The sequence below is a fragment of the Lithobates pipiens genome, unplaced genomic scaffold (assembly GCF_037356315.1).
Source record: "Lithobates pipiens isolate NorthernLeopardFrog02 unplaced genomic scaffold, aLitPip1_a1.2 Scaffold_18, whole genome shotgun sequence".
Taxonomy (NCBI): Eukaryota; Metazoa; Chordata; class Amphibia; order Anura; family Ranidae; genus Lithobates; species Lithobates pipiens.
In genome coordinates this window covers 491,061,744-491,086,940 of record NW_027507758.1, presented here as the reverse complement: position 1 = coordinate 491,086,940, position 25,197 = coordinate 491,061,744, and the positions used below count along the sequence as shown (strand labels likewise).

Genomic DNA, 25,197 nt, shown 5'->3' with positions numbered 1-25,197 from the left:
AATAATCTGCAGACATGCAATGTATAGGAAGGCATTGCATGTCACTGTACAGCAGTTCTACACACCATGCTACTATGCAGTGACATAAATGAGGTGTCACTTTTGTGTACTTTAACCACTTCAGCCCCAGAAGGTATAACCCCCTTCATGAGTTGGAAAATATTTTTTTTTGATGCAGCACTGCGTTACTTTAACTGACAATTGGGCAGTCATGGGACTTTGTATCCAAATAAAATTGTCTTTTTGTTCACACAAATGGATTTCTTTTGGTGGTATTTGATCACCTCCTGCGTTTTTTATTTTATTGAGCTAAAAACAAAAAAAAGTTTTGAGGAAAAACCCTATTTTTTACATTTTGCTTTAAGACCTATCCAATAAAAAAAATATAAAATCTAATTTCTTCCTAAATTTAGGCCAATATGTATTCTGCTACATATTTTTGGTAGAAATTAGTAGGGATATTTTTATGGCATTTTTTTTTTCTAGTAATAGCGGTGATCAGCGATTTTTAGTGGGACTACGAAATTGAGGTGGACAAATCGGACACCTGAAGCCGCATACACACAGGACGGACTGTATGGCCAACTTAGTCCGTCAGACAATCCGACGGACAGTCCGTCCTACTTTCGAATGAACGGACTTGACCACACACGGATGCACAAACAGTCCGTCGAAAGCTTGCGCGATGACGTGTACAGCACGTACGACGGGACTAGAAATAGGAAGTCCAATACACAGCAATGCAACCTTTCGCCGTGTAAATCCTTTGAGCATGCGCCATACTTAGTCCGTCGAACTAGCCTACTGACGAGCAGATTGTCCGCTGAAACCAAAGTATGACGGACAATATTACGGAAATTCCGAAATACTTAGTACGCCAGACTGCACGCTGAAAAAGTCAGCTGAAGCCCACACACGAGCCGACTGTCCGCTGAAATGTGTTTTGACGGACTAAGTTGGCCAGACAGTCCGCCCGTGTGTACGCGGCTTAACTGACACTTTTTTGGGAACCAGGTGATGTTATTACAGTGATCAGTGCTAAAAATATGCAGGGTTACTGTACTAATGATACTGGCAGGGAAGAGGCTAACACCAAAGGTGAAATCGAAGGGTTAAGTGTGTCCTCAGGACGTGCTTGCTAACTGTGTGGGGGATGGACTGACTGGGGAAACACAGAGATTTGTGTTCCTGCTTAACAGAAACACAAGATCACCGTGTTCTTCCCTGTCAGAGCAGCGATCTGTCTTGTTTACCTCTCTGGGGAATGATCGGCGGGTCCCGGCAGACATCGCTTCTGCCGGACTTGCTAATTGGCTCCCCCTCTGACCAATCAGCGCACGCACGCCCCCCCGCTGTCTATTGCATGAAATGGCATACAGGTACGTCATTTTGTACAATAGAGCCACCCTGCTGCAATATATCTGTGGTAGGTGGTCTTTAGGCGATCTTTAAGCGGTCAAATAAAATTGACCCGGAAAAAGAACTGTGATGCGCTGAAACACACATCACAGCACTATGTATCACTGACTCACTGCTGCCGGAATGGAGAGCTGCCTGCATACTAAAACACTGTGGATTAGTGTGCAAGTAGTGCAAACTGGCCCTTAAAGTAGAACTATAGACAATTTTTTTTTTCATTTTGGTTAGAGTAAGGTAGGGTTATAACCCCTGACTGATTTACCCCCCCCATCTGTGTCCCCTTGTGGAGATTTCCCTTCACTTTCTGTTACTTAAGCAAACAGGAAGTGAGAGCAAATCCTTGCAAATTAAGGGAATTCCTTGGAGACCCCCAGGTCATCAGAACTAGTGTCCACATTGGAAGTTTTCCCCTCTATTACTTTTCTAGAGACGACCCAAAATGTGGGATTTTCTTTTACTTTCACTTTTAGGCTGGGTTCACACCGCTGCGGGGGGAGATCCGGATGTGATTCGCACAGCAAATCACATCCGATCTCCGTAGCGCTGCGAGTTCAGCCATACAGATAGTATGGCTGAACTCGCAGCGGTCCCGCAGCAAACTCGCACGGGACCCTTTTTTGGGTCCGCAACGGAATCGGATCGCATGGGGGTTCACACCATGCGATCCGATTCCTGTGCGAGTTGGCAGATCGCACTGCGATATGCCGACGGATCTGGTGGTGTCATTAACATAACATTGACACCCCCAGCCGTCCGCATAGGGCAGTGTGAACTGCCGGCGGGAGGTATGCGATGCGGGAAAACGCCGCAGATTCGCGGCGTTCCCGCATCGCAGCAATGTGAACCTAGCCTTAGTGATCATGATAAATGGGAGAAATAGAGGTGGGAATCTCCCTAATGGGGGCATGAGCAGCAGTAAAAACTGACCGGTGTTCTATTCGCTTTCCACTCTATCCAAAACTAAAAAAGTTTTGCCTTTCGTTATACTTAAAGGTGCTTCGCTCATTAAGGTAACGGGTTTGTATTATTGCCATCTCCACCTTGGCTGTATAATATAGCTTCCTTACTAAATGGTTGCTGGAAGCAAAAAGACAGGCTGGCTATAAACCACGCCAATTTGGGCCAGTTGGCAGTGGCGCTCTGTTAGCTCGATTAAACTTTGTTTAAAAAAAAAAAAATGTTGTGGTACAGTCAGATACAGATACTGTTCAGGTATTCAGATAGGCAGGTGCTATGGCTGTCTGAATACCATAGCCACCAGGGGAAATGTCTCTGTTTGGTGGGGATTGGGTAAAATTGGAGGGGATGTGTGTAGGTCTATGGTTAGCCTAAGCAACTTGAAGTACAGGGCTGAGGACACTCTCCCATCCCTATTTGACAACACTAGTGCTGTTTGCATATAGTATGTAAGGAAGGCTAAATCATGACCCCATAGGTGTGGCTATCAATGCTGGAGTCCCGAATCTGGAGCCCATAGCCCCAAGTCTCTTGCGTCCCTGCCTAACCAGTGGGTCACTGCTGTGCGGGCGGGCGGCATTAGAGGTGGAGGAGAGAGACGAGCGGGCGGACGAGCAGAGATGACTTCTCTCTCCGCCTGCACGTCACCACTCTTCCACCCTCACAGCTAGGCCACTTCAATGTGGGAGCAAATGATGGCAAGTGACAATCTGCAAATGGTGGCAGGTGACGTGGCAAGTCACAATCCACATCTAGGGGCAGGTGACAGTAGCCAGTTAAGCTGCATCTGGTGACAGGCGACGGTGGCAAGTGATATGAGGCATCTGGTGGCAGGAGATGTGGCAAGTGACACGCCCGGGGCTCCCACTGATTCTGCATTATGGTGAGTTGAACCACTTCATTATATATTACAATGTAAGAATAGAAACAATGCGCTTTGATCACCCTGACACCAAATCAACCATGGTGCCATAATGATTGAAACGCCAACACCAGCCCTTGCCTGCAAAAAATTGCTTACCACTGGCGTGCAGACCTAGCAATGCCCCCGATGACCCCTCTATTATCTGGAGCACCAGAGCTTTTTCTTTATTTCCTGCAGCCAAATGGAGCAACAAAGGAGCAAATGGAAGGTGAATGAGTACTGCCAGTGAGCTCTTTGTGAAAGCCAACGTTTCACTTTGCCCGGCTTAGAAAGACAACAGGTCCACTTTATCAGAACAATCCACTCCTTGCCAAGTGATATCAGAATGACATGAAATTAATGGGTTTTCATGAAGTCATCTTTCAGAAACGTTTGTAATTTTAATAGGTTAATGTAACGCTTTGAAAAATACATAACATATGCTCATGTTACGTTCTGTCTTGGCATCAGTTTTTATCACAGTGTACAGAAATTGGCGGCCGGCCAGGAAATGGGTTAAGGAAGGTGTGCCGTTGTGGGAAATAGGTCATGCACATTCAGTAAATGTATGACATGTTAAATATAAACATAACACCATTTTGCAGCAGATTCATCAATCATAGCTGTTTTAATGGCATTGCACTTATTATTTATCAGCATATAACACACGCCGGTGTATAACATGCACCACAAGTTTAGGAGGGAATTTTAAGGAGAAAAACGTACATTTAAATGCCCATCAATGCAGCCTTGTCAGTGTCATTTGCAGCCTTGCCGTTTAAAAATAGCGCCGCCGAGATAAGGAGCCGGATGTCCTGTGTATCTTGGCGGCCCTCGGTAGCTCTCGGCCATTCTTGACGGCTTTCGGCCTCTCGGCGGCTCACGCAGGACTGCGAGAGCCACCGAGAACGGCCGAGAGGCTCACAGTTGGTGGGGATTGGCGTATAACATGCACCCACGATTTCCCCCTGATTTTAAGAGGGAAAAAAAGTGCGTGTTCTACGCCGATAAATACAGTAGTTCCTGTTACCAGAAGCTCTTTTCAGTGTAATGCTGGAAGACCATAAGCCCTGGTTCAGATTTAAGCTTTAGACCCCTTTCACACCAGGGCGTTTTGCAGGCGCTGTAGCGTTAGAAATAGCGCCTGCAATCCGCCCTAAAAAAGCTGCACCATTGTTTGTAGTGAGAAAGCCCAAGGGCTTTCACACTATATCGGTGCGCTGGCAGGACGTCATTGAAAAGTCCTGCCAGCAGCTTCTTTGGAGCGGTGAAGGAGCGGTGTGTTTACCGCTCCTACACCACTGCTCCCCATTGAAATCAATGGTGCAGCAATGTAATACCGCTGGCAAAACGCGGCAATTGCAGCGTATTGCTGGCAGTTTTAACCCTTTCTCGGCCACTAGCGGGGGGTAAAAGCGCCCCGCTAGCGGCCGAAATGCGCCGCAAATCCGGCGGTAAACACAGCTAAAAATAGCGCGTTTTACCGCCCACGCTATGGGCGGTGTGGTGTGAAAGGGGTCTTAATAGCTTCAGATAAATAAATGTAGTTCTTTGGATGACCTTAGGACTAAGATTACATACCCAATACATTGCTTCACTGGTGGTATCTGGTACATTTCTTCCAATTTTTGTCTTGAAAACACAACAATAGGTGATGGGGAAACCTTTTTAAAAGTGAGGAGAAACTGCCCTGTTAGGCTCCATGCACACTGGGCTTAAAAAAAAAACCCGTCTGTTCTCTTTGGAGTAAGAAAATGCTCATTTAGAACGTTTAGACGAGTTTAAGATGGATATATATATATATATATATATATATATCTCTAATATATTTTATTTTTTTTACGTATTTTCTGCCACTGAGCTCCAATCAGATTTTTTTTTTTTTCCTGCCTTTAAACGTTGATCTCAAAATTATGCCTGTAAACGTTCTAATGTGCGTAAACACAGGATAATGTTGAGCTGCTTCAACAGGCCGAACACAAAACTCCTGTAGAAGCAACATTTTTTACACCAGTGTTGATGGAGCCTCACAGAGCTGTCACTGGAACAGGGGTCTCCAAGGCAATGTCCCCCTTTTCTCCTCCTATTCTGATGACAACCGATAAAACTTTGGATATCCCATTACGATCTGTCCCAGTGGCATTAGTCATAAGGACAAATAGAGAGGGTACATTTTCCCAGTGGACACACACACACACACACACACACACACACACACACACACACACACACCCCCCCCAATAAAATGCTTACAGAGGATCCAATTCTCCCCTACTCCACCAAAAAATGTAAAAGATGGCTATACATACTCTTAAAGTGTTACTAAACCCACAACCATAAAATCAGTGTGTATATGCAGTAAAGCATACTTGTTATACTCACTGTAGGACCTAAGGGTTTAATTCTCTGCATTGTGTAAAAAGGCTGTTTGATCCTGTCGTCTCTGATCCTTCCCTTCTTCCACTGTTCCCAATCAATCTCCTGATAGAACAGAGCCTTGGGGGCAAGCTTCACATGTGGGAGATCAGATATAGTGGATGCAGGATCCTGAGTTTGGTAACACTTTCAAACTACAAAAAAGTCATGTGGAGGTCAAAGGACTAGGCACTTCACTGTCTCAAGGTCCGGCTTGTCATGCTCCATCCCCTGCTTTGTCTGGATGGTGGAAATGGCCATTTTGGTAGAGAAGCAGGTCTTTGCTCTCTCATGTTAGATCTGCCCAGCTGATGACTGGTGGTGAGGTAATGATCAAGAAGCAGCAGAAGAGGTGAAGGTAAGCTGAGATCCACAGGATAAATGGAGTAAAAGCAGGGAGTTGATCGCCTTTATGTGTCCTAGGATACAGTTTCTTCTCCAGCAAGGAGAACAACGAACAGTACAGCTGTGACGTGACCACATCTTCAAAACTCATGAGGCTATCAGTTAGAGACATTATTTGTTTACATTACCCTTTAAAAGGGTTCGTATTGCACGTTTGTAGTGTTTATACTTCAGAATTCATTATATTTTAAAACTATACAGTGCAGATAGGTAGTTTGAATTTTAGGATTTTCAGACCAGCTGTGTACAAGTGAATGCCATGTTGGGACGTTGGGTGGATGGAGAGATATAGGAGGAGGCACAGATCTGTGTAGCTTGGCTCTGTGCTGGCATTGGGTTGACTGGACATAAGCGGTTTGTATGGAAAAGTAAGCTTGTGTATTTAACTGCCAGTGAGGAAAAAGCTGAGACGAGAACTCTTCTTCCATACTGTAATTATGACTTCTGGCAGGACAGATGTAGAATGTCACTTTATTAGCTGTACAGCCAGCCATAGGATGCCGCCTTCTGCCATAATGTGCCGTTTACATTTTCCTACTGTAAGCAGGAGTTTGATATATAAAGGATTTTTTTTCATATGATTTAGCACTGATCACTGTATAATTGTCAGTGGTCCCAAAATAGTATCTGATCTGTCTGCCGCAATATCATAGTCCTGACAAAATCGCAGATCGCTGCCATTACTAGTAAAATAATAAAACAAAAATGCCATAGATCTATCTCCTATTTTGTAGGCGCTATAACTTTTGCGCAAACCATTTAATACACGTTTATTGCCTCCCCCCCCCCAAAAAAATGTAGAAGAATATATATCTGCCTAAACTGAGGAAGAAATTTTTTATTTTATTTTTTTTGTTTTTTTTAAACATTGGGATATTTAGTATAGCAAAAAGTAAAAAAATTTTTTTATTTTTTTCAAAATTGTTGCTCCTTTTTGTTTATAGCGCAAAAAAACAAAAAATCCAGAGGTGATCAAATAGCACCAAAAGAAAGCTTTATTTGTGGAAAAAGATCAAAATTTTATATGAGTACAGTGTTGTATGACTGCATAATTGTTCTTCAAAACATTACAGCGCTGAAAGCTGAAAATTGGCCTTGGCAGGAAGGGGGTGAAAATGCCCTGCATTGAAGTGGTTAAAGCACAATTACATGTTCTATTGAAAGCTACAAAGAACAGTATACATTGTAATTCATAAGAAGAAGAAAAAAAAAAAGCCAACAGCGCTCAAACTCCGTGAACAGCTCTGTTGATTGGACCACTGTTTAGTGGGCATGAAGCTCATGGAAAGCTCACTGAGAAAGTCCAGAACAGAACTGGCAGTAAGATTTATGGCAACCTTTTGGAGAACAAAAACACATTTGTGTGTGTGTGTGTGTGTGTGTGTATATGTGTATATATATAGATAGATAGATAGATAGATAGATAGATAGATAATATACACACACCCTTTAAACTGTAGGCTTAGGAAGCTCAAACTGAAACCCTGTCGCTTACTTTAAAGCAGGGACTTGCAAAAGTGTGTCTGTCTGTACATACTGAATAAGAAAGGATGCTTTCTTGCAGTGGTAAAGAGCAAAGAAGTATGCATTGGTATGGTGGCAGTAAGCGCAGAGGGGGACTTTGGTGTGGGGGTGGTAAGAGCAGGGAAAGAGGATGGGTATCGGGAGCAGTGGTGAGAAGGAGGTTGGCAGAATCTTGAAGGTGGGGAGGTGGTGTGAGCTGATGGAAATTATGTCCCATAGCAACATAGTCACCTGCTGCAGGAACCACTTTTGATGTGCCTTCCCACTGGGTATGGCCGTTGTGTATGGTGGTGGTCTACACCTAAATATCAATGAAACCACACACAGTAAGTAGCAATACATTACCTTCCTGCCACTACTGTACATGTGCCAGATATTGGTGCCATTTTGACCCAAAGACTACACTTACAGTGGACTTGCATATGCAGCCAACTATCTCTCAGTACCGGAATCCTCCCATCACTCACAAATAATTTGTGGAGCCTACATCTCCCATTATCCACTGGAGAGAGCGGCAATGAAGTTATTTGTGATGTGAGTCTTCCTGTCCTGTGAATTGATTTCTGGAGATTGGAGGAGATCACTGGAGTGGAGACTAGAGAAAATCGTCAGGACAGTCTGTAAATTCTGGCCCCAAGTCTTCCTATACATGCACAGTAGAACCCTATATAAGCCTGTGGGATTCTACTGCACACATGCAGGCAAAGAGAAGTAGAAGATGCATCAACCATAGGTAAACATTGTGGCAAAACACTGGTGGACTCGGTGCCAGTATTGCGTGAGTTTACAGTAGAAGAACTGGGGGGGTAAAATAGGTGAGTATGGTGGGAATGGGGGGAGGAAGGTTAAGAAAATGTTCAAAAAATGGTTTGGTTTCAGTCAGGCAGATATGTGTTTTTTTTAGTATATTGCATGACGATTCTTTTAATGTTAAAAATTGTATAACTTCTTAAACTTTTGAACTGCTTTAAAATATATAATCTCAGATCATTCATGGAGCACATCAAATAAGATAACAGTGTCTGGTCACTATACATGTCTCTTTAAAGCTGAACTCTTTAAATCTGGCCTGTTGAAAACCTACTTGATTCCAGAAAAAATATCGCAATATAGTAATTAGTGATATACCGTAGTAACAGTTGTAACTGATTATCTCGGAGAAAGGGGCTTTAAAATATGACGAGTCTTCAAAAAGTTTCTGCACTTTTTATATTTTCATTGGAAGTGGTGAGGGTGGGAGGAGTAGTAATTGGTCATGTCTGAGTGCCATGTGACTAGTTTGTCTGGTCAACCAGCTGACTTTTTTAGAGTTGTCACGCTGTGGTGAAGATGGCTGGGAAACGTATTAAAAAAAAAAAGCGCAGAAACGTTTTGAAGAATCCTCATATTGACCTGGAAGATTACATAAAGAATTATAGACTTTATCTTCTGGAGGCCTCATTTAGGTGAAATTTTAAAGCACTCAGGGAGCACAGAATGAATGAGAGGGCTGCATGTGGTTCACAAACCATTTGTCTGAAATGGCTTCTTTTAAACAGATATGTATAATGACGTGGGGGAACCCTTGCACAATCTTTCCGGGCTCAGGGAATCCCCGCTAATGATTACCTTATACTGTATACAGCTCACAGTGCATTAGTGTGGTGGTCAGTATGCCCCTAACATTTGTGCTCACTGGGAAGTATTCTCTTTTAGAGATAGGTAAAAATATCACTGCTGTTATTGGTTACTCATCTGAGACTCCAAACACAAAAAACAAAAAGATCTATCACACCTAGCGTAACCTATCAAGTTTATTGAAATATAAAACCTCAGCGTGTGGCACCAAGCTGGTCCCTCTACAAGCCAACACCCCCATGTACATCCACCCAATATATAGTATCCCCTAAACCACCTCCCCAAACCCAGCTCTGATAACAATCACTCCCCCCTGCACACCCAATGTGAATGGACAGGGTACAGGATGCCAACTCAGGGGTCTAGGCCAGAGCAATCCCCAAAAGAAGCCCTCTACAGATGGCCCAAATAAAAACTACTATGGCAAGATGTGGCCCACTGCTGAAGGTGTCGCACCTTAAAACCTAAGTGGGCGAATGGGGCACCTAGCCACAGTGCTGACATAGCCCACCACAGAAGCTAACCTCCCATATATACCCACTAAAAGAACTCACCTTAGAGGCAGAAATTACTCATTGCTCAAGGAACCCTCTACAGCACATTTGTCAAACACAAGGCCTGCAGACCAAATCCGGCCCACCAGTACATTTCATGTGGCCCTCGCACCTCTTATGCAGCTGAGGAACACCCCTTGTCTCCTCCCCTACCTTGTCTGAGCAGTCCGCAGCAGAGAGGAGGACAGAACTCCTCCATCAGATCCTGCCCTTCTCCATGCAGCTGCAACACCCCCTCATCCCTGCCTCTCCTGGTCTCCGCATTCAGCGAACTACAGCAGCTGACTCCAGGGCTTGACATCTGATATAAGGGTGAGTGGTGTGTTGTGCACATCTAGTCTTACAGATGCAACTGACCCTTTGAGGGCAACCATAATGCTGATGCGGCCCGCAATTGAATTTATTTTGACACCTCTGCTCTAGAGTAACCATTGGGTTTTACGGAACTCTGGTTTAGAGCATCCTAAAACAGGAACTTGCATCACTGATCTAAGTTTGGTTGTATTTCACTTCACTGCCCTCACCTAGAACCCTCCACCAGATCAATCCACATATTGGCTTCCTTTCAATGGCTGCTCAGAAGTGCAATTTGCTGGCATGCATTTACATCACCAATTTTTTTCTGTGAAGAGTTTAGCTTATGAAAGAGACATGTTGTGGGAGAAATTAGTAGGCTTCCAGCCAGGCACTTTCAGAAAGTTTCAGCGATTGCTATCCCTATATTTCTTTCATAATCGGTGTACAAAAAACACTGGCCAATATGTCAAATTTCACAGACCTCTCAATATATATTTTGTGGAATTAAAAATTGTACCTGATGTTGTCTGGATATCAGTTTCGGTAACCCCCCCCACACGGCTCCACTCAGCCGGGGAGAGTGAGAGGCGGTACTAAGAGCTAGTCCGATGTGCTACATTGCACAAATGCTGATAAGAAAAATTGTGGGAGAGGAGCAGAGGGATGACCTCATCCAGTGTACTACTGCTCCTTCACTGATCAGTCACAGGCCGAGGGTGGGAAGTGACCAGGTTGTGTTGGTTAACCACAGAGGAAGAAGGCTTGTGACTTTCCTAGCTGTGTTGTGTAAATCTCTGGTTTGAAAGGACTAAAATACAAATCGTTTGGTAAGCTAAATCGGCTTCCATATATGTTCTTTATATTTAGTGGTTTGCCTTGAGTTTAGCTGTAAATCTGATTGCCTCCTCTGCCATTACTACCCAGCTTTCCGTTGATATCTATTGCATGCATGCCATTCATTTGTCTGTTACATTGGGTGTTGTGAAAATGAAAGTCAAACCATACGAAACCCAATCATTCTGAAACTGAAGTTTGAACTTGAAACCCACGCCTAAAGATCATACTCTCCCTATATGGTAGGAATTGCAGATTAGGCCATTTAGCCTGACAATCATTTGTGTACTTCATCTCTATGGTGAGACCATAACAGTGCCTTACCTTACAGTATTATGTTGTCTAGGTCTTTTATAACGTATTTTATTTAAGAAGATATTTTTCCCCACTGGTGAGACACTGTAACCTCCTATATCTGTCCTCTCCCAGGGCTGAATGACTAAATAACAGCGTTCCTGGACTGCTTCTCTGCCAAGCTCCAAATGGTGAGTAGCTGATTAATTTCTTGTATAAGCGATATGATTATTTGATTAGGAAAATGAGAACAGTATAACCAGTAAGGTACGACAACACGTTACTGGTTCTGCAGCTGTAAAAAATGTAGGCAAGCATGGCTTTATGCCTTATACACATTATCAGCATCATCTCTCTTTGCACTGAGGATTGGTCATTAAAAATACCAGAAATGTCAGCCTCAAAATGTCATAATTCCACGCATAGCAATTGTGCGCTGAGCATTCTGACGACTTCTACATCATTCCCGATGTGACACAAGAGTATCCTGCATGGTGTACTGGGGCATTCAGCAGAGCACCCTGCATGGTGTCCTGTGGAACCCAGAAGGTTATCTTGCTTGGTGTATTGTGGCACCCAGGAGTGTACCCTGCATGGTGCACTGTGCAACCCAAAATGGTATGCTACATAGAATTTTGTGGCACCCAGGAGAGTGTTCTGCTTGGTGTGCTGTGGCAGCTAGGAATATACCCAGCATATGTTGCTGCACCCAGAGTACCTTGAGTGTTATATTAAGGCACCCAGGAGAGCACCTACCTAGAATATTGTGGCACCCAGAAATGCACCCTGCATGGTATACTGAAATGCCCAGGAGAGCATTTTTCATGGTATACTGTGGCACCCAGAAGAATACCCTGCAATGGCATCTTGGAGAACACCCTTTATTGTTGCATCCAGAACATTACCGGCATGATTCACAGTGGGCCTTTTGAAGATTGCCATCCATGGTATACTGTGGCAGTCAGGAGAGCACTTTTCATGGTGTACGGAGACAGCCAGAAGGGTACTCTTTATGACATGCAGTGGTACCTGGGAGAGCACCTTTCATGGTGCATTAATGCACTTGGTGGAATTCTCTGCATGGTTTATAGCAGGGACCTCCCAACTTTCTAAACAAAGGGCCAATTGACTGTCCTTCAAACTTTGGGCAGGGCGCAGACTGTGGCTAGTGGGGGAAGAAAATATCCTGGCGTCAGTGGGAGTAAACAGTGCTCCATTATTGGTATTAGGGGAAGTAATAGTGCCCCATCATTAGTATCAGTGGGAGGAATAGTGCCCCATCATTAGTAGCAGTGGGAGAAATAGTGCCCCATCACTGGTGTCAGTGGGAGAATTGGTGCCCCATCACTGGTGTCAGTGGGAGAATTGGTGCCCCATCACTGGTGTCAGTTGGAGGAATAGTGCCCCATCATTAGTGGAGCCCCATCATTGGTGTCAGTGCCCATAGATTATTTGATTTTCTTTCCTGCAACCAAGGTTGTTAGCCTTGAGGAAATTCCTCTACTCCCCCATAAACACAGTGAGTGTTAATGGGGGCATCCCTCCCGCTGAGCTAATGTGTTCTCCTGGTGTTGGGAGCTGTCTTCAAAAGAAAGGAAGAGAAAAACTGGGCAGTCTGCCAAGAATCAAAACATTCTTTATCAGTTGAACTTAAGTATAAACATTGTAACAATTTGTCAATGGAATACGCTTTGGTGTGTAAATGAGGGAAGTTTAACCACTTAAAGAGGAAGTAAACCCTGATGGGTTTACTTCCTCTTTTTTTCCCTGCAAAGGTAAAGCATAATGGACTACTATGCATCGCATAGTAGCTCATTATGTGTCACTTACCTGACACAGGAGCCAGCGAAGTCGCCGCTGTCCCCTGTAGTCTGCCGCATCCATGTTGCTTGTGGCGTCTCGCAGCTCCGACGAATCACAGCGGCGCAACCGCGATGATGTCACTCCCGCGCATGCGCACGGGAGTCGCGCCTCGCAGCTCCGCCGCTGTCATACGGCGAAGCCGCGATGACGTCACTCCCGCGCATGCGCACGGGAGTCGACAAATTTGGCAAATCCATTCTTGGATTTGCCGCATTTAGTGCGCCTGCGCGCCGCTGTCTACGGCGCATGCGCCGTAGACAGCGGTGCCCATTTTCGGGCAAATATCTCCTAAACCATATAGGTTTAGGAGATATTGCTTGGACCTACAGGTAAGCCTTAATCTAGGTTTACCTATAGGTCCAAGTTGTTTGGAAGGGTTTACTTCCTCTTTAAACGCTAAACCTTTTTCTGACATTTGTTGGCTTCAAGTTAAAATCATTTTTTTTTTTGCTAGAAAATTACTTGAAACCCCCAAACAATAAATATAAATAATATATATTTATATTAGTAGACACCCTAGAGAATAAAATGGTGGTTGTTGCAATATTTTATGTTGCACTGTATTTGCGCAGCGATCTTTCAAATGCAATTTTTTTTAAAGGAATTTAATGAAAATACTTTAATTAAAAAAACAAAAAACCTAACCAGTAAAGTTAGCTCGAGAATCGTGATCTTTTTTTATTCTAAGCAAAAAAAAAGTGATTCTAATTTTGGCCAGAATCGTGCAGCTCTAGTTCTCTCTATCTCTCTATCTCTCTATAATTATACACAGCGCAGGAGCTGACAATCTTTTGTCTTTGTTCTCTGCTTCTTCATGTTTTTGGACAGTATGGCCAACGAACTGAAGAGGGAATTATACCAACACATGTTTTTTTTCCCTGGTTCAGAACTGCCCAGCTTTATTAGTTATGGGAGGAGAAGTGGTTACAAATGGGCCTTGCAGGCTAAGGAGAAGCATATCTATACTCCTGTTATCAGAGTACCGGAAAAAGGTGCATAGTCAATCTGATCCCTGTGATTAGCCTGCTTTGGTCCTCCAATTTATCAGACCTCCCTTTGTCAGTGATTTGTTATAATAGTGCAGGCTTTCTCAACTTTTTAACCCTGGAGGAACCCCAAAAATAATTTTCATGTCTCGAGGAACCCTTAATAAAACCAAATCATCAGGGCTCAATAGGAACAGTGGTCCTTATATTAGTGGTCAATAAAAAGAATGTCCCCCTTAAAGTGGCGTTTAGAATGCCACCCTTAAAGACAGCTAAAAAGATATTTGGTGTCATGCTGCTGGCTTTGCTAAGTGGTGCTGAACCTTGAACTCTGTAGGCATCATCAAATAGGTGGTTCATCAGCCACAGCTGGAGGAACCCCAGGGTTCCACGGAACCCTGGTTGAGAATGACTGTAATAGCGCATATACTGTATATTATTGGTTGTGTTGGCACCCTGAATCTGAATGAATGAAAACTAGTTTATTTTAGTTATTCATTTATTGCAGTTATGTAAGAAATATTCGGCATCACAGTGAAGACTGTAGACATAAAGCAGATATAAACAAAGACACAGGGTGTCCATCTATATGTACATTGGATCTGCGCTACCCAGCGGAGGAAGCAATTTTCTGCCCTCCTCACTTCCTCTTCTGCAGATAAGCATCCAGCAGTGTTGTCTTCTAGCATCCTATTGTATGGTTATCATGAGGCGCAGCAGGAAGCTCCTCTCTGGCTTATGAAGCAAGAAAAGCAAAAAATATTTAGGAATTTTTAGCTCCACAAGGACAATTCTGTAACTTGTAGCAGCCAAGTACACAGTTTTATTTCCGATGCTAAATGCCAGTTGAAAAAAAATGTAATAACTGGGTTATTTATTTCCTGTGTTCATGCAGCAGCTACTAAATGTATGTAGCTCTTTGCAGCATATATGAAACCATACACGCCCCAGTATTACAGTTTAGTATTCTATCATCCCAGAAACCCGCTCACTTTGGGGTTAGTTGATCAGGAGCCAGTTTTTAGATTTATAGGTTCTTAAATTGTTGAAGAGCCAGGTTGTTGTTATAGAATTTTGCATGTAGATTATGGGCATTAAAATAGAACCAAATATTCCTGAACTATAACTGGACATATTTAGGATCAAATGAAGTGCTACACATTGTATATCCCTAAATAATAATGTGATATGTATACCAATTTATGCATTGAAAATATACTGCCCTAACATTACTCTTCATAATGGTTTTGGAAAACATGGCCTATCTTCAGCTCAGGTCTGAAGCTGAGCATAGATTGCTTGAATTTTGGACTTTCAGCCCACAAGAGACAATGATTCTCCCATCCACACCAAACACATGAATGGAGAAATCTCTATTGTATTCAGATAGTTGAGAGAGTAGTGGTAAAGGAGAAATTCAGCTTGTTTTGGCTGTGCTTCTGTGGTTCAAAGGAGTGCAATTGGTTCTGCACTCCTGTGACCTATTTTCAGTTGACAGCAAGCTGATGCAGGCTGGGGAAAGATTGTGACCATATGGTTGGGATCCACCCAGGAAACTGGACCGACACCTGGCTCACCTCTCAGCGGACCCCTGAGAGCCTGAGCTACCTGCTCCTGCCCCTTCCACAGTCCAGAGCTCCAGTAACTGGTCACCAGCTGTCTGCTCCATGGAGCACTGAGAACTGCGCGATTTAGCAGTGTTTGATCGCTCATTTCTCAATCTCAGATTTCTCTTTTAATGATTCATACTCTGAATGGTCTAAGGTTATATGGTGTACCCAACGTTCAGATTTTGGACCATTCTTTCTTGACCTATAAATGATAAAGAACTTTGGATTGAAAGTAACATTTACAAGCCAACCTCAATGCACTGTTTAATTGGGCAACTATGTGGCAAATTAGGTTTAATGTTGAGAAATGTAAGGTTATGCAATGGGGGGGGGTGTTTAAAAACATGCATGTGTCATACATACTAAGAGGAGAATGGCCAGGAGAGGCATTGGTGGAAAAGGATCTGGGTGTTCTGGTAGATCATAGATTTAATAGCTGGCAATGCCAAGCAGCAGTTTCTTAAGCTAGCAAAATACTTTCTTGTATTAAAAGTATAGACTCTAGAAAGATATTTTTTTTTTTTTTTTTCCTCCCCTGTACAAATCAGCAAGACCTCTACTGGCATATGCAGTTCAGTTTTGGGCACCAGTTCGCAAAAAGGATATCGGGGAACTGGAGAAAGTGCAGAGAAGGGCAACCAATCTGATAAGAGGCATGGAGGTGCTCAGCTTTGAGGATCGGTTAGAGCAGGGGTCTTCAAGCTATGGCCCTCCAGTTGTTCAGGAACTACAATTCCCATCATGTCTAGTCATGTCTGTGAATTTCAGAGTTTTACAATGCCTCGTGGGATATGTACTTCTGCAACAGCTGGAGGGCCATAGTTTGAGGATCCTTGGATTAGAGGAACTGAATTTATTCTCTCTTGAAAAGAGGACATTAAGGTGTATATGATCAACATGTATAAATACATAAGTGGTCCATATAGAAAATTTGCTGTTGAGTTATTCATTTTAAGATTGTCAGAGGACAGGGGGGCACTCTTCACGTCTAGAGGTATAGAGATTTAATCTCCAAATACAGAAAGACTCCTGCACAGTAAGGGCCCTTTTCACACGGGGCGGATCAGTGGTGATCCACCCCGTGGATATCCGCTTGCTCAGCGGGGATCGCTCCGCCGATCTCCACTGAGCAGGAAGATGACAGGTCTGTCTCTGCACACTGCGCAGGGATGGACCTGTCACAGAGCTGCTCTCCCCTATGAGAGATCGGATGACGATGGACCGCAGTGCCCGTCGTCATCCGATCCGCAGATGGATGGAAAAATAGCTTTTTCCTCCGTCACACTTTTTCGAATCGGAGCCGGTCGGATGTCAGCAGACATGTCACCGCTGACATCCAACGCTCCATAGAGCTCTATGGACCATCCGTTCAGGTCCACCTGAAAAACTGACAGGCGGGCCTGAACGGATCGTTAGTGTGAAAGGAGCCTAGGAGCTGCGAAAATGTGGACTAGACTCCCTCAAGAACTAGTTCTGGCCAGCTCAGTAGATTGTTTTAAAAAAGAGCTGGATGCATTCCTAAATGTAGAAAATATAACCGAAAGCTAATATTTATAGATAACAGCAGGGATTCTTGTATATCTGATTGCCTCTTGGGGGATCAGGAAGGATTTTCTTTCCCCCCGCTGGGGCAAATTGGATTGTGATTGATTTCGTTTTTTTTTATTGCCTTCCTCTGGACCAGCTGTGGTTATATGATAGTGTTCTATGTATTTGTCACCTATGCAGTGTCATACCTCTTCAGATGTTAATTTATTGGAGGTTGAAAATAAAAATGAAAAGCTGCTTATATATAATACCTGGGAGTGTATCTTTAAACGATAAGCAGTTGCTACGAGGCCCTTCTTTCATAGTTGAGGTCTCGATTTGTCCATCTTAAAGTTGATCTGAAGTCAGGACTGTTTTCTCTTTGTGGATAGGATGAGGAGGGTTAAAACTGATTTTTTGTTTCCCTTCTGGAAAGTGGCAAATCAACATTTTGGATTTACCCTCACTTTTTCCCATTTGACATCTGTGATCAGGGCAATCGGAGAGAAACTTTCCTAATGAGGACACATACAGCAATAAAAAGCTGAACTTCATTCTAACCAATACCCACTCCATTCAGTCAAATGTAAAAGAAAGTTTTTGCATTTAACTATAATTTAAGGAAGAACTGTTGTTAAGTAGTTGCATCCACCCAGGTTCTGTCTTTCATGCCCCTAGTGCAGTATAGGCTACAGACCAAGAACACATTTTTGGCCTCTGCTATTGATGGCGTCACAGCTGATCAGTACAGGCCTGTGCTCAGTCATTCACACAACTGCACATAACTCGCCAAGAATGAATGGACTGTGGTTTAATTGTGTAGACTGACCACAGCAGCTGTGACATAGTAGAGTAACAACTGCATGGGTTCTTACCATTACATTGTGGAAAATGAACTATGACTGGACATCAGAATTGCAGAATATTTAGGAGCTAGTGATCAACAAAGGGAGCAGTGAAGTAATTGAAGCTATGAAGAACTCACTAATAAAATCCATGCAATATCCAAAACTATAAACCTAAAACTTGTTTGGTAATCTGCATTAAGACCTGGGTGGAAGAGTGGAGAGCAGTGGGGATTGGGGGGGGTGTACAGGAATGGGAGAGGAAATAAATTGGTGCAAATTAGATCAAGGGGAAGGTATCCTTCAAAGTCTTGAGGCCCCAGTCACATCTCAGCATTTTGTAGCTTAAAGCCTGAAGCTCCAAAACGTTGATGGAGAAAAAAAATCAATTCTGTGTGGAGATGGTTCACAGCTCCACTCGAAAATGCCTGAACCTCAAAAAGGTTCTGGAGCATGTTTTGTAGCTCAATTCGGGCAGATTTGGGCATTTTTCTGCTTTTTACATTGGTGACCTTTTTGACCTGTGTAAAAATTTCAGCAAAATTGCGTAACTTTCTGCCTTAGAATGATACACTCTGCTGTGAATGCAGCCTAAGGCCTCTTTCACACGGACTGTCTGTTCAGGTCCACCTGTCGGTTTTTTAGGCGGACCTGAACGGACCTCATATGGAGGGACGGATGTTAGGTGACATCTGACCCGCTACGATCCTAACAGTGTGACGGAGGAAAAACCTATTTTTACATCCGTCATCAGAGAGGGTGACGATGGACTCTGCGGCCCGTCTTCATCCGATCCCCCATAGGGGAGAGCGGCGCTCTGACAGGTCCATCCCTACACAGTGTGCAGAGACAGACCTGTCATCTGCCTGCTCAGCAGGGATTGATGGACTGATCCGCCGCTGAGCAGAGCGGGCTCCATACACGGACACGTCCATGTGAAGCAACCCTAAGCCCTTGTACATACAGTCGGACATTCTGACAACAAAATCCGAAACTTGTGTTGCATGCACACGGTCGGACAAAGTTGTCGGAAAATCCGATCGTACGTAACGTGATGACGTTATTTCGTTAGGACTGGACTACGTTCAGGCTAGTAGCCAACAGCTTTGGTCTAGGAATTTGATCTGGGCATGCGTGGCACTTTGTCTGATCGGAATTCTCTACACACAATCGGACAAAGTCCCATCGGATCATGTTGTCGGAAAGTTTTATAGCCCAGCTCTAAAACTTTGTCCGTCGGATATTCTGACGGAAACAGTCCGATGGAGCCCACACACAGTCGGATTATCTGACAACGCGGTCCGATCGGACATTTTCCGTCGGAATGTCCGACTGTGTGTACAAGGGCTAAGAGCTTAAGGTGAGGCATGGCATTAATATACAGCTTGTGCTAGTGGGGGATCAAAGAAGGAAGAACTTTGTATGAGTTCCCAAATTTTTAGAAATTTTAGGTTGTGAATTGATAAGAGCACTGGGTAGTTTCTCATTAATGAGCAGTATATTCATGTGCTCCTTATTAAATCGTTTTTTTTTCCCCCAGGCTTTTACAGTAGTGTGTTTGGAAGCTAGAAAGAGAAAAGTGCTTAGTTTTTGCTGGGTGGTAGTGAGCCCCGGAATAGTTTGATGTAGGGAGGCTATCCTGCGGTCCTTCGATAATATAAAACAGGGTGTGAACTCTGGGCCAAAGTTCCTGGACCAAATAGGATTTGTTTTGGACAGGACCGCCATTTTATGTAAGACATTACTTTTGTGACAACCTTTCCTAAATCCTCTGTCACTATAAGATGGTACAGCTTTTGCTACACGTGCAGGTAGAGAAAACCACAGAAAAAGGACCTTGTAAGCTGACCCTGATATAGTCGCTTTAAAAAAAGCTTTTGGATTTCCTAGACCAGATCTTAATCTAATCCTGTGTTGCTTCAGGATTCTTCTAACCTTGTTCCCAATCCTTGACAAATGTGAGGAGGGAGAGGGCTACCAAGTGTTCTAAGTGGAGTATAGGAGAGAGAAAACTCGGGACCCCTGAGAATTAAAGCCAACGTGGTCAAAGAGATTTAGTTTCCAGTGAGGATGGAGATCCAGTGTTTGATCTTGAGGTATTTGTAATATTCTGTTTGAGGAGCGTCATGTTCTCACAGGGCCTACCACTCAGGCAAGTGGCATCAAGTAAGGAAATGGTGTACGTGAGAGTAGTAAGGACTAAACCAACAAGCAAAGGACCAAGGGTTTGCCAGTCTGGTTGGGGAAAAGTGGATTATTAATGAACAGCAATGTAGCAGGAAAGTTGACATTAATTTGCTGATCTAGTCCTGTATTTTCAAGTGATGAAGCTTCAAAGGGCCTAAAGTGGGTGGCTATGTAGAATATGGGAGCCAACGTCAAGCGGTAATTAGAATACTACAAAGTAGTAATATTCTTGCTCTAGCAGTTGAGAAACATTTAAAATGATTCTGTAACACTGAGCATCTCATCTGATTTTGCTGCACATTGACCCTTGGCCAAGCATACTGTATTTAATATGTCATTTTGCTGAGGTATGATGGCTTCATTTGCTAACAGAAATTCAATTCTGAACTGAGCAAAGGTTCTATTATAAAACTGCTGAGATGTTTTCTTTTTTTAAATGTCTGCACTAATGCAGTGGGTTACTGAAACTGTAAAAACGCTAGCTGTATTTAAAGTAGGACTATAGGCAAAACTTATTTATTTATTTATTTATTTATTTTTTTCATTTTTGGCTAGGGTAGGTAGGGTTATAACCCCTGTCAGTGTTTTTTTTTTTTTTTTTTTTTTTTTTTATCTGTGGTCCATTTCAGAGATTTCTCTTCACTTCCTGTCCCATAATCACACCAGAAAGTGAGAGGAAATCCCTACAAATTAAGGGAAATTCCTTGGGGACCCCAGCTCACAAGAACTAGTGTCAACATTGGAAGATTTCCTCTCTATTACTTTTCTGGGGACAGCCCAAAATTGGGGTTTTTCTTTTTACTTGCACTTTCAATGATAATGGTAAACAGGACAAATGGAGAGGGTTAATCTCCCACTAGTAACACATAGCAACAAAAATAATTCCTCTCTCCATCCACTTCTGTAAAGCAAGCCATAGATGATACAATTTTCTTTCCTGCAATGGGTTGCAGGAAAGAAAATTGCTTGATTCCCCGATCAACACCTTCAGTGTCGATTGGGGGGGGGGGGGGATCCCACCAGCAGCAGCAGCACAATTGTGTTCTGCCAGTGGGGAGCCTTCCCAGCTGGCAGAACACAATGATTGCTGCTGGCAGCTCACAGGCTGGTTGTACTGAAGTCAATCAATGGATTGACTTCAGTACAACCATGCTGCCCATAGATGGATTGAATCTCGAACGGTTCTGCATGATCCATCTATGACCAGCTTCGATCAAAATTTTGTTGCTAGTTCAAGGTCACTGCAATCAACATTACTTAACAAGGAGCTATTGGTCACATGTAAAAACTAAATTGCCCGGAGTAGAAACTACAAATGGATATAATTGTTTGAAATAATCTTCCCAAAAAAAAAAGGTTGAAATGACAATACGTTTTTAAGGAGATCCTGTAACTAACTTTAAAAGCTGCAGTTAGTAGCACAAAAAAATATTTATTTTAAATGCTTAGTTGAAAATGTTTTTTGTTCTTTTCCATAAATGATTTTTATTCCCATGCAATGTACCTCTGTACTTGGAAAATGTAACAGGACAATTTCCTAGCACAGCCCCCTCCTTGCATATAATGTCCCCTTCTTCTGGGAGTGTTAAATTACTTTCTGTGCTGACCCAGCTCCTCTGCTTCTGTCTTCACCTCTATACATAATCTTTTCTGTCGCTGCTGGGTGAGAAGTAAAGGGGACTACAAGAGAGCAGGGGTCTTCAAACTATGGCCCTCCAGTTGTTCAGGAACTACAATTCTCATCATGCCTAGTCATGTGTGTGAATGTTGTTTTACAAGGCCTCATGGGATGTGTATTTCTACAACAGCTGGAGGGCCATAGTTTGAAGATCCCTGTGATAGAGAAACTTGTAACAGCTCTGAGTCAGCTGGGGCTGCTGATATTGCATCATGTAGCAGTTGGGGCTTTTGGATGTCTACTCATAGTAGGCTTTTATGGGTAAATAACATGCCTAAAATACAATAAATGCCAATATAATCTGATGGAATTATTGAAATGAATTGTCTGGTAAAAAAAGGTCACTTTAAGTAAGCCCCAAATGACTGTGCAGCACATAAAGATCAGAGCTGAGAGCAGATAACTTGATATTGGTAAATCAAAATTGATTAATAGGTGTAATTAACTGCCATTTGGTTTTATTTACATAAAGCGGGGTGCCTATTTAAAAAAATAAATTAAAAGTCAGCAGCTACAAATACTGCAGCTGCTGACTTTTAACCACTTTCAGACCGGACCATTTTGCTGGTAAATGACCAGAGGTCTTTTTACAATTTGGCACTGCGCTGCTTTAACTGGTAATTGCGCGGTCATGCAATGTTGTACCCAAACAAAATTTGCGTCCTTTTCTTCCCACAAATAGAGCTTTCTTTTGATGGCATTTGATTGCCTCTGCAATTTTTATTTTTTGCGATATAAACGTAAAAAGACCGCAAATTTTGAAAAAAAATGATATTTTCTACTTTTTGTTATTAGAAAAATCCAATAAACTCAATTTTAGTCATACATTTAGGCCAAAATGTATTCAGCCACATGTCTTTGGTAAAAAATAATTCAATAATTGTATATTTATTGGTTTGCGCAAAAGTTGTCACATCTACAAACTAAGGTACGTTTTCTGGAATTTACGCAGCTTTTAGTTTACGACTGCCTATCTCATTTCTTGAGGTGCTAAAATGGCAGGGCAGTACAAAACCCCCCCAAATGACCCCATTTTGGAAAGTAGACCCCCTAAGGAAATTGATAAGTGGCATGTTGAGCCCATTGAATATTTTATTTTTTTGCCTCAAGCGATTGAATAATGACAAAAAAAAAATATTTTTTTTTTTTTTACACAAAGTTGTCACTAAATGATATATTGCTCACGCATGCCATGGGCATATGTGAAATGATACCCCAAAATAAATTCTACTGCTTCTCCTGAGTACGGGGATACCACATATGTGGGACTTTTTGGGAGCCTAGCCGCGTACAGGGCCCCGAAAACCAAGTACCGCCTTCAGGCTTTCTAAGGGCGTAAATTTTTGATTTCACTTCTCACTACCTATTACAGTTTTGAAGGCCATAAAATGCCAAGATGGCACAAAACCCCCACAAATGACCCCATTTTAGAAAGTAGACACCCCAAGCTATTTGCTGAGAGGCATGTTGAGTCCATGGAATATTTTATATTTTGCCACAAGTTGCGGGAAAATTACAAACTTTTTTATTTATTTTTTTTTTTTTCCACAAAGTTGTCACTAAATGATATATTGCTCACGCATGCCATGGGCATATGTGAAATGACACCCCAAAATAAATTCTGCTGCTTCTCCTGAGTACAGGAATACCACATATGTGGGACTTTTTGGGAGCCTAGCCGCGTACGGGGCCCCGAAAACCAAGCACCGCCTTCAGGCTTTCTAAGGGCGTTACAGTTTTGAAGGCCATAAAATGCCAAGATGGCACAAACCCCCCCCCCAAATGACCCCATTTTGGAAAGTAGACACCCCTAAATTTAGGGGTACACTAGTGAGACTAGGTAATAAATGGCGGGTGCCCTGAAACTATAAAAAAATAACTAACCAACCAGCGTCACCTGTAACAGTTATATGGTGATCACTGGTGAAAGGGTTAACTAGGGGGCAATCAGGGGGCTTTATGCGGTAGTATATGGGGGTCCCTGGCGCTATAAAAATCTGCGGCGAACCTAAATACCTACCTGCCTAACTAGCGTCACCTGTGACACTAATACAGCGATCAGAAAAACGATCGCTTATTAGGCTGGGTTCACACTGGAGCGATGTGGGAACGCCACGAATGCGCGGCGGGTTCCCGCATCACATGCCTCCCGGCGGCAGTTCACACTGCCCTATGCGAACTTCTGGGAGGGTCAGTGAAATGTTAATGACACCCCCAGATCAGTTCGCATATCGCAGTGCGATCTGCAAACTTGGATCGCATGGTGTGAACACCCATGCGATCCGATTCTGCTGCGGACCAAAAAAAGGGTCCCATGCGAGTTTGCGGCGGGTGCGACACGAATTCAGCCATACTATCTGTATGGCTGAACTCGAATCGCACAGAGATCGGATGTGATTTGCACTGCAGTGCGGTGCGAATCACATCCGTTCTCATAAACCGCTGCAATGTGAACCCAGCCTTAGTGACACTGGCGACGGGGGGGTGATCACGGGGTTAAACCTTTATTGGGGGGGGTTAGGGGGGTACCTTAGAACTAAAGGGGGCTAACCCTAACTGCCCTAACAGTTATTACAGTCACAAATGACACCCGCTGGGTGATCAGGGGGTTAAACCTTTATTAGGTAATAAATGGCGGGTGCCCTGAAACTATAAAAAAAATAACTAACCAACCAGCGTCACCTGTAACAGTTATATGGTGATCACTGGTGAAAGGGTTAACTAGGGGGCAATCAGGGGGCTTTATGCGGTAGTATATGGGGGTCCCTGGCGCTATAAAAAGCTGCGGCGAACCTAAATACCTACCTGCCTAACTAGCGTCACCTGTTACACTAATACAGCGATCAGAAAAACGATCGCTTATTAGGCTGGGTTCACACTGGAGTGATGCGGGAACGCCACGAATCCGCGGCGGGTTCCCGCATCGCATGCCTCCCGGCGGCAGTTCACACTGCCCTATGCGAACTGCTGGAAGTGTCAGTGAAATGTTAATGACACCCCCAGATCAGTTCGCATATCGCAGTGCGATCTGCAAACTCGGATCGCATGGTGTGAACACCCATGCGATCCGATTCTGCTGTGGACCAAAAAAAGGGTCCCGTGCGAATTGGCGGCGGGTGCGGCGAATGGCTGAACTCGAATCGCACAGAGATCGGATGTGATTTGCACTGCAGTGTGGTGCAAATCACATTCGTTCTCATAAACCGCTGCAATGTGAACCCAGCCTTAGTGACACTGGCGACGGGGGGTGATCACGGGGTTTAACCTTTATTGGGGGGGTT

The 25,197-nt window shown here is 43.4% G+C and overlaps 1 protein-coding gene across 3 annotated transcripts in view; it reads left to right on the top strand.

The window, feature by feature from the left end:
- TFDP2 (transcription factor Dp-2) overlaps positions 1–25,197 on the top strand; it is a 147,694-nt gene that overhangs the window by 23,218 nt on the left and 99,279 nt on the right. For 2 of the 3 annotated variants that reach the window (XM_077488579.1, XM_077488578.1), the window contains exon 2: positions 11,356–11,411. The exons of the other annotated variant lie outside the window; for it this stretch is intronic. In XM_077488579.1, the coding sequence (XP_077344705.1) occupies positions 11,409–11,411 (3 nt within the window). In that variant the 5' untranslated portion in view covers positions 11,356–11,408. The remainder of the gene's footprint in view (positions 1–11,355; positions 11,412–25,197) is intronic. 3 annotated transcript variants of the gene reach the window in all.